The sequence below is a fragment of the Frankliniella occidentalis genome, unplaced genomic scaffold (genome assembly GCF_000697945.3).
Source record: "Frankliniella occidentalis isolate FOCC.00 unplaced genomic scaffold, Focc_3.1 Scaffold33, whole genome shotgun sequence".
Classification (NCBI taxonomy): domain Eukaryota; kingdom Metazoa; phylum Arthropoda; class Insecta; order Thysanoptera; family Thripidae; genus Frankliniella; species Frankliniella occidentalis.
In genome coordinates, this window is record NW_026267163.1 from 437,414 (window position 1) to 451,388 (window position 13,975).

The window sequence follows — 13,975 nt, forward strand, 5'->3', positions numbered from 1 at the left end:
GCCTCGGCCATAGGGATGAGGATGCTGTACACGTCGTTGACGGCCTCGTACATGCCGGCCAGGTTGAAGGAGCCGGCAGCGTGCTCCAGGAGACCCACCAGACCGCTCTCCGTGAAATCCTTACCCAGGCAGATGCCCTCCTCCTCCGGGCTCACCACGTCGTCGGACACGGCGCTCTCCTCCAGCGCGTTGGGTGTGACCCTCTCCAGCGCCACGGCGCCCAGCGGCAGGTGCGGCCGCTCCTCCAGCATGTGGAGGTACTCGGCCACGAGCGCAGCAGAGTGCACCAGGCACATGCCGGCCTCCGTGTGGTTGTTGCGCTCCATGTGCTTCTGCGCCATGTTGGCCAGCCAGGTCAGGCGCAAGTCCGGAGAGTTCTGGTAGCCCTTGGCGATGCGGTACATGAGGTCGAGCAGCATCTCCGGGTCTTCCTGGAACTCCTTCATCTTGACCGTGTCCGACAGGATCATGTGCAGGTTGAACACGAGGTCCTTGACTTGCTCGGGGAACGTCGTCTCCTGCAGTTCTGCATCACCACTCGCGTAGACCAGGATGGTCTTCAGCGACCGGCGGAGCGATTCTTCGCTGAAGGTGCGGCTCGTGCCGACCAAGGAGCTGAGCGACATCGTCACCTGCATCTTGACGCGCGCAAAGTTGTTGCCGATCTCGAAGTTCTGCCTCATGAGCAAATACAGCGAGGCGGACGCCTGTGAGCGCACGGCAGCCCTGTTGGAGCTGCAGTGGCGCAGCAGCTGGAGACACAGGTCAGCGCACTGCTCGGTCTCCTCGTCGAACAGCAGGTTGGGGAACTTGAAGACGAGCGCCCGCTGCGTGGCAAACATGTGCCTCAGCACAGTGGAGCTCTGGTGGCGGGCGAGCGCGTGCAGCAACACCTTGAGCACGGCGCCGAGGAGGGGTTGTAGGGCGTCCGAGCGGGACGCCACGGCCACCATCTGCTCCAGCGTGTCCAGGATCACGAGGCTCACCTCCGTGGCCAGGTTGCCCTCCAGGTGCGCGTCGGCCTCCACGTCGGCGGCGGGCCGGTCGCTCGCCTCGGTGTTCGGGCGGTACGCCATCTGCTCCTTGCGCCAGCGCAGGCGCTCCGTGCTGGCGCCTCCAGTCACTCCGGGCGACCCCGGGCCGCCGGGGGACCCGCCGCCGGCGACCTTGTGGCGGAGCATCATTTCATTTCGGGCTGAGCTCTGACCCAGGATCATGTCCTCGAGCTTGGACTTGGCGTCCGTGGTCTTGGCGAGAGTCTGCGGGGCGCAGCGCTTCAGGATCTCGCGCTTGCCTTGGTACTCGAACGTGTAGCTCCCCACGTACAGTGTCTCCAGCAGCTGGTGAAACCGCTGCGGCGGCAGCTCGGTCCACCACTGCTTCAGGAGGGTCTTGTTCATGTTCTTGAGCACCCACAAGAAGCAGCCCAGCAGGTGACGCGTCGTGTCCGCCGACAGGCTGGTCTTCCTGGGCTGGGCGTACGGATCGTACGGCTCCACGGTGCGCGCGCCGAACATGGACGTCCCCGCGATGGCCATGGCCACCGACTGGTTGATGCCCGGCTGCGGCTCGGGGCCGTCCTCTAGAGCGGGCGAGAGCAAGGAGCGCCCCCGCTCCCGCCAGCCGTGCAGCTGGTGCAGGTTGTCCATGACGATGGTGAGGAGGGGCAAGTACAGGGCAGCGACGCGGGCGCGGCACTCCGAGTCTTCGTAGCGGGGATCGCTGTCGTGGCCGGTCAGCAGGTTGCGCACCATGTTCACGGCCTTGGCGTGCAGCTGGGCGTGCGGCAGGGTGAGCACGGCGGCCAGGTCCCCCAGGACGAGCCCGACCAGGAAGTGCTGCTGGCGGAACTCGAGCGACAGCTCGGAGAAGCTCGTCCTGTCCCCTCCCACCAGCGTCGAGATGAACGACGACTGGCTGTTGGAGGAGGTGACGGAGGGCGTGGGCGAGCACGGCGCCGAGCTGGGTGTGAAGGGCGTCCCGAAGGGCAGATTGAGCGGCACAAAGTGCTCGTGGCTGCACACGATCCGGAGGAAGTCCACCTTGAGGCCGATCAGTCCGACAGCGTCGGGCAGGGATGAGATCTTGGCCGACATCTGCTTGTAGTAGGTCTTGATGAGGGACAGCACGTAGCCACGATCCATGACCGACAGCAGGTCAAACAGGAAGAAGGCCAGACTGGCGTTCATGCTCTGCGCGAGGCGTGGATCCTTGCTGCAGCGCGAGATGATGTCGGACGTGAGCGTGGACACGAGGGTCGTCACGTCGTCCGTGAACTGCTCCGACAGGCGGCCGGGCGTCCGCCGGGGCGCGTCCAGCCCGTCCGTGGCGGCGAGGTGCTCCACCATGCTCTTGACCATGAGCTCGAGCAGGAACCACGCGTTAGCCATGGCCAGCTCGCGCGCCGCGCCGCTCGACACGACCCACTGCAGGGCCAGCTCCTCGTGCACCAGGCGCAGCGCCACCACGCTGGGCACCATGTTGGGCCCCACGGCGGTGCGCATGCTGGCCGTGCGGTCCAGCCCCCGCGCAGCCGCGGCGGCGCCGCCAGGGGCACCGCCGGCCGTGGGGGACAGCAGAGCCTCCTCCTCCGCGAGGCCGTGCAGGTTGGGGTTACTGGTGGAGCGCAGCGGCGGCGGGGACAGCCCCAGGTCCGTGAGGGTGGGCTGGGCGGCGCCCTCGGCCGGGTGGGGCAGCGCGCACTGGTACGTGATGTAGGCCGTGAGCAGGCTGTGCCGCCCGTGCTGGTCCCGCTGGACTTCCCCCTGCCCCTCTGGCAGCGCCGTGATGCTCTTCACCAAGCTGGCCAGCGCCTCGAAGGTGGTCTGGCCGATGTTCATGAGCTGGCCGCTGACAGCGGGCGGGCGCACCAGCAGTAGTAGCAGCTTGTCCAGGATGACGGGGAGGAACTTGACGAGCGGCTCGGACTTGGCGTGCGTCAGCTCTAGTATGCTGGCCTTGAGCGCGCCCTCCATGTTGGCCTCGCCAATGCGTGGCGGGATGGACCCGTCCTCGAGAGCGGCGCACAGCCCCAGGAACTTGTCCAAATACTTGTCTTGAGTGTGGACCGAAGACAAGGCATCCAATACGACAACGAAGATGCCCTTGTGGTTGTCGACCCACTTGGTGCCCGGCAGCAGCACATCCGGGGGGATGTACGAGTAGTTGGGCGGCGGGTGCTCCATCATGACGGGCAGGCAGAACTCCCCCGTCTGAAGGCGGCCGTCGCGGAACACTGGCAGCCAAGTGTAGCCGACGGGTGTCTCTACCGTCGTCTTCTCTTCCTTGCGCTGGCAGCTGATGTGGTAGAAGGTGAACAGGAGGTGGTGCTGATCCCCCAGGTTTGCCGGCAGTTTGAGTTTGAACTCGTCGTAAAAGTCAGGGCACTTGCTATGGTAGCTGACGGTGGTGTACGCCTCAGAAGCGAAATCTGGACACGACGATTTGCCGAAGATGACCGACATGGCGTTGTGCTCCTCCTCGCCGCACATGAGCTGCATCTTGACGGCGATGTTACGCGCCGACCCTGTCCGCCCAGCAAAGTTCAGGTCCTTGGGGCTGACGTACAACAAGTTGCGGTAAGAGTAGTGCGGGATGAACATTTCTCTCGGAGGGAACTCTAAGATTTCCTTCGTGGGTCGGCCTTTTTCATCTGGGTAGGGATTGATCCTCGCCAGCTCCGGTGTCAAGCTGTATGGTATGTCATCCGGGCAAGGGGAGATATCCAATTTTAAAGTACCAGGTATACACTTCTTCTTTAAAACTGAACATGGGCGCTTGAGGTCCACCAAAAACTTGTACAAGTCTTCGTCTCTCAGTCTGTCTTGTTCTTGTTTGAAAAAACTCGAAACGGTTAGAGTAACTGGTCGGAATGTATCCAAACTTGAACCAAAGTCTTCAGGTGACCAGCTGCGCCTTTTTTCAGATCCACTGCGCCTTTCTAGAGATCCTCGTCGAGTGAGGGTGCCCATGTCAGAAGCTCTCTTCTTCAACTGCTCTAAACTAGTATTGCTGTGTTTCCGGTCCAAGCTGTTGGAGGCACTACCTTCTTTGTCACTACCAGAATCTCGCTCAAGGCTGTTTACACCGCTTATAATGTTCATGACATAAATTGCAGTCCAAGCAAAAGGCATCCGGTACTTTCCTAGCCTTTCACAAGCTGCAACAGCATTTGCTTTAACTTTCTCACGGTTTTTGTCATCTTTCATGTATGGTTCAGCACATTCATTAATATCACCCTGTAGAACCTTTTCAAGTTTTATGACAAGAAACAAATCAGGCGATGGATAAGTAATGTCAAAAATGCATGATCTGCTCAAGGTGCTGCTGTCACTGTAAGGTATATGAGATGTTAGCATTCTTTTGAGGCCTTCCTGATTCATGTCAAAATAAAAGTTTTCAGATATCTTTTTTTTTTCTTTGCAGTCATATAGTGCAATTGATGCGAATATTGGTTCCACTTCCAATTCTAGCTTAAGCTGAAGACATTTCACTAGGATACGGTGACCCATGTGCTCATTTGGAATGTCTGCTGAGATCCTTCTTTCAATCATATCTTCTTCATCTTGCTGTGGATACAATGAGAATAAAGCATCTTGCCTCCCCTCTTGCCGACGGGATTCATTGAGTTTGTCAATAGTCTCAGGTGCAGTTCTTTCAAGGAGACCTGATATCACAGGATCACTAACTGAATTCTGGAGATCAAAACTGGCCCAACTCCCTCGAGGGGTGTCAGCAGATGTGACTGACAAACGTCCCGATGGATTAGCAGTTGGGACTGCTTCTCCATCAACCTCAAATTCTTGATGGGGGATATTTTGCAATGTTGTGAGACGTTCCTCTGATCTGTCTTGGGAAAAAGCACTGCTAGAATGGTGACGAAAACGATAATCTACGACTATCCAGTCTCGTGTGTAACTTTCGACACAATCACGAACTTGAGGAGAGAGTTCAGATAGAGGTTCTTCTGGTAAAACTGGTGCTTCTGTGCGAATTTTTCGTGGAATCACTCCAACCTAACAAGAGAAACAAAAAAAAAAAAAATACAAGAATTAATTGAATAGAAAAATAAACATGATATCATATGTGAAGTGACTCACTACTTACTTCAATATCATTCACAGGAAAATCAAGCATAGGCCGGAGAGGGTCACGGTCAATAAGGAGTTGATGTTGCTGGATAAAGTCCTCATAATCGAGAGGATCGACTACATCACCAAGAGAAACAGTAGAAGATAAACCCGATGCTCCACTTCCTGTCTTGGTGGCGTCCCTTGAATATGATGTAGCGGCTATTTGACGCCTTACATCAGAGGCATGTTGTTTTGTCAGTTTCTGGGCAAATGCCCGCTGTACAGATCCCATCGTTCTGCTTGAACTTTAATTTCTAAGTGCAAATCCTCATTTCTGTAAGCAAACAAAATATACAAAAACATTATCAATGTCCTTGAAAGGAAAAACCTAAAATCACACCACTCCAAATGAGGCAAAATACTTTGTAGATTACAGATGCAAAATCCAAAATAGAAACATATATCAAAAATCTAAAATTACTACTATAATTGAGAGGATAGGTGTAGTGATAACAGTTGAAATGAAGTATTTTGGGATGTTCATCCTAGAAACGTGACCTAAGGAATAGGTGGGTTTATTAATCAAAAATGACAATATTAGGAAATTTACTCACTTGAATGATATTGAAATATTCAAATTCTTCTAAATAGAAATGGTATGGCGTGAGTCATGTCCATTTCACTACTTTCTTGACAGACGCTCCTTCACAAAAACAACAACAACAGAGCAGCAGCAACAGCAACAACAACATGATTTAAAGTTACAAAGGCTGTGTCACAGGAAAAATCAGACAACTTTCTTCCTCTCCGATAAAAAGCAATTGAAAGATTTCCAGCACTCTTGAAAATTTGATGGTTTTCCTTTATTACTCTTTTTCATTTTTTTAAAAGCATTCTTCAATTCAATCCTAAAACAAAGAAAACATTCAATATGATGATGATAATTTTTTCTAAAAGGTTGGTAGCTTCTTGAGTTAGCTTACTTAACATGTAATGATGACAAATTCACATATGACTCGTCGTCGAACTTCTGCTGCTGCTGTAGATCTGATCCTGTAAACAGAATTTTGTCTACGCACAACACTTTAGCTGGTTTTACCCGTTTTCGTCGGCGTTAAACTAGAAGGTTCCATAGCTGCCGAGATCCGATACAGTTAAACTTCTCAGTGAAGTAGAAACGTCAGTTCGTCAGAATGCAGGTCGGTGACAACGCTAGCGTGCCATGGGCTTAGTTTACCTTATATGGTCACGATGTATGTTGTTCGCCCGTAGGGGGTTGAGAATACAGACCATGCTGTTTCTAATTCATAAAACTCAAGATTTACACAATTCTTATAATCTGACAATGTATAGTGTTAGATCTATTCATTTTCCAACTATCTTTTATTCTTTCCTCTAACCTCAAGTGAACTCAGCAAGCGTGAACACTGATTCACTCAGTCATTCTAAATGCTTTACATCTGCATAATTTTTATGTACAATTTTCTTTAGGACCCTAATGAGGACACAGAATGGAATGACATTCTAAGAGCCAAGGGTATCCTCCCAGCTAAAGAGAAGGAAGTTACAGAAGATGATATCATTGACTTGGTTGAGAAAACAGTCCAATCTAAACTGGGTAATGGTAAGTGGTTAGAAGCATTAAAAATTGAAACACAAGCAAAATGGCACACTGCAAGTTTTTCAACTTTCTATCGATATTTTGGATGTCTTCGTGTTTATTATTCTCATATTGTTTAGGTGAGAAAGCAATTGAAGAACGCACTCTTGATGAATTGGATGAGCTGGAGGATGAAGAAGATGATGCTGTTTTAGAAGAATATCGTCGCAAACGCATTGCTGAGATTAAAGCCCTTGCCTCAAGATCTAGATATGGAGAAGTGAAGGAAATCAGTGCAGTTGATTATGTTCCCGAGGTGAACAAAGCGGGGGAAGGTGTTTGGGTTGTATTGCATCTTTATAAACAGGGGTGAGTACCTATCTCTCACACTTTCAAAAATAATTTAAAAATCTAATGCAATCTTTAATCCTCCTGATGTCTTTATAAATTTTCAGGATTCCACTTTGCGCTCTTCTAAACCAGTACCTTGCAGAATTGGCAGTAAAGTTTCCTGCTACTAAATTTTTGAAAAGTATTTCAACAACTTGCATCCCTAATTACCCTGACAAAAATTTGCCAACCATGTTTGTTTATCAAGAAGGGGAAATGAAACAACAGCTTGTGGGACCAGTTGCTTTCCGCGGCATGGGTATCACAGTCGAAGGTACAATCTTAAACTATTTTTTCAGGTATATGTAATACTTTTGTTATCTTCTATCTGATTTGGAATTTTTGTGTTGCAGAGTTAGAATGGATGCTTGGGCAAACAGGTGCCATTGATTCACCAATAACGGAAGATCCTAAACCAAAAGTGCGGGATGTCCTCTTTCAGTCTCTACAATCACAGAAGGATGAATGCAATGATTGGTGATTGAGCTTAACACCACTCTCCCACTCCCAGAAAAGTTGATCTTGTCTTCATGAATATATCATGGCTTCCATATTTCACTTTGTAAACAGTATTTCCCTCCCTCTATTTATCATAATTGAATGAACTTATTTGACTAAAATGATATTTTTAGGCTTGGCCAAAGATTTTTGAACTTGTTTTTGCTTATAAATGTCTTGTTTTTATATTAATCTAATATAAATATTTGTAACAAATTTTTATATGTACTGTAATTTTCCTTTCTATTTGGAGACCGACTGAGACTTAATGAGTATGTTAATCATTTACTCACATAGCTTTTATAAAATATTTCTTCAACCTATTTGGTCTGCAAACATCACCTACACAGGGTAATTTTTAAAAAGGAAATAAAAGTACAAAGATTGCTGTGCATTTTGTCATAGTTGATTTTTTCTTGCCGTCCCAAGTGTACTTGATCGAAACTGTATCACTAGATTTTTCAACCATCCTCAAAATATTGCAAGGATACACTGTTGATGCATTTAACTTAGTGCAGATGAGCTTAAAATAGTCTTTATAGAGAGAGCCTTAATGACAAAACCTATAAAACTGTCTGCTGAATTTGTCATAGTAAGTGGGCTTCCCTGCTGGGTCCACGACCCATAGTTTCGTTTATACACATTTTTTAAATAGAATGCGATCATTTTTAAGAAAAGGTAACATTTATTTCAATTAATTTAATTCATATTGAAAGACAGAATATAGGCTGAACCGAATAATGATGTCGAAACGGTGGTGGGGTGCAAGTGGCAGCCCTGTTGTTTTGCCAGTGCTAGTAGCAGAAGACAGAACCAGATAGAGGATCAAGAGGAAAAGTTTCTCCTTCGTTATGCCGGCTGCTACATTCTTCAGAAGATTGCCCTTAAGATGTGCAGCGAAACAGTTCCACACTACATCCCGGAAACGAAAAGGTTTCATGGTGACAACGCCGATATTTTACTGTAACGCAGGTGCTGAATACTTTTATCTCCTTGTCCATAACCCCTCTGTCAAAGTATCAGTTTTCTTATTGTTTTCATATGGATCACATAACACCAATATATTTGAACGTTTAGCTCCGCACATTGGTCATCTTTACACAGCAGTACTTGCTGACGCTGCTTCCCGGTTCCATGAACTTTTGGGAGAGGGAAACTCAGTCTTCGTCACTGGTACCGATGAGCATGGAACAAAGATATATCAAGCTGCAGAAGCCAATAAGATGTCACCAAAAGATTTCTGTGATAAAATATCTTCAGAGTACCGATTGTTATTTTCTGAGAGTGAAATCAAGCACACTAAGTTCATACGAACCACCCAAGCTGAACACATAGAGGCAGTAAACAGCTTTTGGGTCAGTCTACTATGGAGAAATATATAAATAACTATGTTTTACTGTCAGTTTCCTATTAAAATTTAGGTGATTCCCTGATTTACAGAGAAAGTTGAAAGACGGTAACTTTATATACAAGGGTACCTATTCAGGTTGGTACTGTGTTGCTGATGAAGCTTTTTTATCTGACACCCAAGTGAAAGATGGGCCACACTCAAACGGAAAACCCTGTAAAGTATCAGTGGACTCAGGGCAACCAGTTGAGTGGACTACTGAAGACAATTTTATGTTCCGCCTATCACATTTTAAAAATGACCTGCTACATTGGCTTCAAAGAGGTACTTAAATTCAAAATTTATTATTTAAAAATATGTCTCAACGTCATTACCAGAATATAAGTATGTGAAATCTCTTTTCATCCAGAAAATGTAGTAAAACCAGAAAATTTTCAAAGGGCCCTTGTGAAGTGGCTAGAAGAAACAGAATTGGAAGATCTTTCAATTTCACGTCCAGTAAGCAGAGTCCCATGGGGTATACCTGTTCCTGGTGACTCTAATCACACTATTTATGTTTGGTTAGATGCTCTGGTTAATTACCTAACTGCAGCGGGCTTTCCCAACCACACCAGTTTTCACAATAATTGGCCTCCTAGTCTGCAGATTTTAGGAAAAGACATCTTGAAGTTAGTATCTAAAATTCTAGTAGAGGCACTTCTAACTGATTGTTTTTTGGTCATAACTAGTACAACAAAAAATTCAGTTGAAGGACCAAAATATTAAATCAAGCCTGAATAATCTTTCTTTTATTTTGTAGGTTTCATGGAGTTTATTGGCCTGCATTCCTCTTAGCGGCAGGTCTTGAGCTCCCTAAGCAGTTGCTTGTACATTCTCATTGGACTGTGGAGTCTGAAAAAATGTCAAAGTCTCGGGGGAATATAGTCAAACCTCCTTCTCCATCTTATGGTGGTTCATTGAAAGAACTCACAGCAATGCGTTATTTCCTCCTTCGGACGGGCACACCTCATAAAGATAATAGTAAGTAGAATTTCGAATGTTTAATTGAATCCTTCATAATGGCTATGTGCTATACTATCTGAAAATTTCTAGATTACAGTAATGATTCCATGGTTCATGAGGCCAACACAGATTTAATGGGAGCAATTGGAAATCTTCTGAATCGATGCACTGGTTCAGTCTTGAATCCAACTCAGGAATTTCCACCCTTAAAAGAAAAACTTCCTGACTGTCAAGAATGTCGAGACTTAATGATTTCAGTTGAAAATTTATCAGGTAATCTCTATGATTGTATTTTTCATACTTGCTCTATCAAGTAGCCAATAATTATATGACTTATTTCTTACAGTTGTAGTTAAGAAACATTATCAGGATTGCAATTTTTACCTTGGTATCATAGAAATCTTAAGAGTCATAGATTCAGCAAACCAATTTTTTACCTTAATGGCACCTTGGAAGTATTGCAAGGAAGATATTTCAAAAGGAGTTCTTTTTCCAATAATACATGTCACAATGGAGGCCCTTCGAGTTTCTGGAATAGCCCTTCAGCCAGTCATCCCTTCCTTGGCATCCACTCTCCTATCAAGACTTGGTGTGCCTGAAAGTAACAGAGAGTGGAGTGATATGGAGAAAATAAGTTGGAATGGAGGAGCTTCAGCATCTGGTTATAAACTAGGATTGGGACATATTAAATTGTTTGAAAAAATTGGTGAAAAAGTGGATGAGAAAAGTGTAAAAGTACAGCCCAAGAAAAAATCAAAAACAATACCATGAAGAGCAAACTTTTAGACTGACAATATTCTTCCTGCTTTTACATCTTCTGTACAAAAATATCCACCAATAGAAAAGCATTTCTGAAAAATAAAACTTAAAAGGTAAGGAGTTCTAATATGTAAAAAAATGAAGTAAAGCTTACTACATTGACAACAGTCCCTTTGTTTTATTTTTTATTTACTTCATTAAATATTTTCCTACACAAATTCACAAAGCTAATCTTTCCTCAACCCAGGAACACGATATAAGAATTCACCATCATCTGTATAGAATCTATCCTTGATTCTATATAAAGCACCTTTCTTCCACAATTCCTTAGGTATCACAATTTGCAAGGGATAGCTCTCTGAAGATTGTGATAGGTAGTCCTTCACAGCCAAAGTTAAAGTTTTATTATCAAGATCTGTTCTCGTGAGTTTTGCTGTCTTAAAGCTTGCAAGAATCTCCTGATCTTGTTTATGTTGGGCTCTAGAAAGTCTTGATACATCAACAAACTTGTGAGCAGTTTTCAGAACCTCATTTTGAGCTTTGTGCGATGAATCTATTTCTTCTACCATGTGCAGATCATTATCTATTTCAATTTTCATTGATTTAGGTAAATGGTCCTGAATTTTATTTTCCTGATAGTTAGTGTGCGCCTTCCTCATTTCACTTGTGCTGTTGACATTCCCTCTAATAGGATCCCTTAACAGGTCATAAGAATTTTCTGCTGCATGTTTTTTTATCTCATCTTGAATAAAGTTCTGTTCATCATGGGATAAATTGTCATTAGATGCATTTTGCAAGACTCTCTTCTTCATTTCATCAAGAGGTAAAATACTTTTAGTTCTTGTCTGAACATTTTGAACAGATCCAGGAATGATAAAAGTCTCGGATGGAGGATAGTGAAGAGATTTCAATCCTTTATCTATAGAGGTTTCTTCTTTAGTTTGAATATCTTCTGTTGTATTTTTTTGTGTTAATTTATAACTTTTATAGATACCCCCAAACACCCCACCATCTTTCAAAATGTCTTTTGTCGGATTATATTCATTTTTCTTTGGAAGGGCAACTTCAGAAGGTGAAAAACATAAACAGATGCATTAGTGGTACAGTTGCAAAAACAGTAAAAAAAGTTTTAAGAACAACATAAAGGACATACAGGTTTACATAAACCGTGCTAACTTTTGCTTACCTTGGCTATAGCTAGTATTTTGAGCTAATTTACTACGGTTAGAAAAAGTTTTAAGATGCTTTTTTAGGTCCTCGCTTGGCACATCTAATGTACCATTTTCAAGTGCCTTCCAATTCTTACGAACTCTACGATCATGATTTTCTATGTCCTCTTGTGTTCTCAGTTTCCAATCAGCTGATTCTAGGACTTTCTGTAAATAAATAAAAAACAAACCAAGTTAAGAATAAATAATTGTGGATGATAGAGGGCATCAAGTACCCGTTCATAAAATTGTGTTGCCGACAGAACTTATTACCTTAATGACTGACGGCGATGCAGGGTAGCTAAATGCTAATCTCATTACAGTCCATTTTTCGGGATCTTGGGAATGAAGCGCTTTGATTTCCTGCTTTTCATCCCATAACAGCATGTTTGGGTATTTTTTTCCTTTGAATTGCTTCCGTTGAACTTGATAGATTTCTAATAGTTCCTTCTGAATGTGCTCTTCCCTGAAATTAAACAAAACTGCGATAAACATTTCACTGATTCACCACTAGTGCACAATGGTCTGTATAACCTATAATAGAAATTTACCTTTCAACATCATCCAAAACTTTGTCAACACTCCAAAATTGTTTCTCCATATCCTCCAAAACATTAGGATCACTGAGATCTTTCTCGGTAAGCTGCAGTGCCTCTATCTGAGAATCAGCTCCAGGATTACGTCCAAACAGGTAATCATAATTTTCTCTGGTTTTCGGTTTGTCTTTCTTCTGAAACTTTCCACGTTTCTTAAATGAGGCACTGCTGTAAAAAACTGAATTTTTAATGTAAGATGCGGCGAGGAAGCCTCTTCGAATGTTGAGCATTTTACACAAATAAACAATTAAAAATAGCAATCAATCGTGTATGCTTCTGCTTTGTTGTTATCGTGGTTATCGGCATGCACGACGACGAATATGTGTCGTAGAATTTTTCATGGAAGGGGAAAGAAGCTCTCGGGAGTATCAAGGAAGGAACCGTTTTAGGTTTCCCATAAGGCGCAAAGCCTCGTTTGACGTAAGCGAAAACATTGTCTGCCTGTATAGTCGTAATTCGTCTGCTTTGCTTTGAGTTGTTCCGTATGGGAATTGTTTTGCAATATCGGAATCATTTCGCATCTTTTGTGTTCAGAAAATAGAAATTGTACTCCAGTGAATGATCTACCGACCACCCTCCCATATCTGTAAGTAATGCAATCCATCTAAATGAAAATGTCGAAATGCTGCGTGTGTGGTTTTAAGAATCTGCTCCAGTTTTCGGCCTCCACTATTGCAAAATAATGTCAACTTTTATGTTTTGTCAAATTGTCTATGAACTTGTCAAACGTCAACAACCCGCGCGTTTTGTCGTTTTTGTCAGAATATGTCACTTTGTTTCTCTTTAAATAGAAAAAGTGTGCCAACAAATCAATTGCAAGTTATTGTCGACACACATATTGAATTTGTTTCCTTTATAACTGAGCATAATACTGCATGTCACAAAACATGTCTAATTCATGTAAGCTATAATCATTGCTTTAGTCTTATTTTTCGATGATTGCATGCTTGGCCCCTTCACAGTCCATGAAATCATGTTCTGACACATCAGATAAGTGTAATTTGGCTTCCTTGCGTAGTTCATATTGATAAAATAACAAACAATAACAGAATTACAAAGCGGTGGAATGCCTTTTGCTACTAAATTTGTTTTTCCTCCTGATATTAATAATTCGTGGACTTTGATTCCCCTGCTCCCTTAACCCCGTGGTGTCCAAAGAGCTAGCGTGTTACCAAAATAGAAACAGCAGTAAAATAGGCAGTTGTTGGTTTGACTGGAAAATTTTTATTCTCCCAGAAGTTACACGGTGGCTGATGCATGGTCTTCTGGCTTCTGTTGGTCATCAAGTTCCATAATATCAGCAGAAAATGGAAAATACATATATACGTGGGGAAAAAACTTCGTGGGGCTCTGCCCCACAGCAGCAGGTGATAGATGATTCATAAATCAATTACTCCCCGCATGTTCCCGCCAACAGCACTGCAGAGATCGGGGTGACGGTGCTCCTTATCAGAATACGCACCACGGCACAGTCCTATCAGCAACTGAGAAGGGGGACCGGG

General features: G+C 44.8%; 5 protein-coding genes across 5 annotated transcripts in view; 3 read left to right on the top strand and 2 right to left on the bottom strand.

The window, feature by feature from the left end:
- The window catches only part of LOC127749130 (dedicator of cytokinesis protein 7-like), a 6,806-nt gene extending 965 nt beyond the window's left edge, over nt 1–5,841 (bottom strand). The window contains exons 1-3 of the mRNA XM_052265976.1: nt 5,687–5,841; nt 5,107–5,406; nt 3–5,015 (exon numbers count right to left, since the gene is read on the bottom strand). Of these exons, the coding sequence (XP_052121936.1) occupies nt 3–5,015; nt 5,107–5,364 (5,271 nt within the window). The 5' untranslated portion in view covers nt 5,365–5,406; nt 5,687–5,841. The remainder of the gene's footprint in view (nt 1–2; nt 5,016–5,106; nt 5,407–5,686) is intronic.
- The window catches only part of LOC113208404 (acyl-CoA Delta-9 desaturase-like), a 25,180-nt gene that overhangs the window by 1,509 nt on the left and 9,696 nt on the right, over nt 1–13,975 (top strand). The window lies entirely within an intron of this gene.
- LOC113208391 (viral IAP-associated factor homolog) lies at nt 6,075–7,954 on the top strand. The gene is made up of 5 exons (XM_026425348.2): nt 6,075–6,271; nt 6,564–6,696; nt 6,813–7,041; nt 7,128–7,336; nt 7,416–7,954. The coding sequence occupies exons 1-5, from the start codon at nt 6,266–6,268 to the stop codon at nt 7,541–7,543; spliced, it is 705 nt and encodes a 234-aa protein (XP_026281133.1). The 5' UTR covers nt 6,075–6,265; the 3' UTR covers nt 7,544–7,954.
- On the top strand, nt 8,339–10,836 carry LOC113208406 (methionine--tRNA ligase, mitochondrial). Its single transcript, XM_026425367.2, has 7 exons — nt 8,339–8,532; nt 8,638–8,915; nt 9,001–9,232; nt 9,318–9,576; nt 9,708–9,928; nt 10,001–10,183; nt 10,257–10,836. The coding sequence occupies exons 1-7, from the start codon at nt 8,412–8,414 to the stop codon at nt 10,679–10,681; spliced, it is 1,719 nt and encodes a 572-aa protein (XP_026281152.1). The 5' UTR covers nt 8,339–8,411; the 3' UTR covers nt 10,682–10,836.
- LOC113208407 (uncharacterized) lies at nt 10,824–12,800 on the bottom strand. The gene is made up of 4 exons (XM_026425368.2): nt 12,429–12,800; nt 12,151–12,343; nt 11,856–12,045; nt 10,824–11,732 (listed from the first exon to the last, which is right to left on the bottom strand). The coding sequence occupies exons 1-4, from the start codon at nt 12,701–12,703 to the stop codon at nt 10,897–10,899; spliced, it is 1,494 nt and encodes a 497-aa protein (XP_026281153.1). The 5' UTR covers nt 12,704–12,800; the 3' UTR covers nt 10,824–10,896.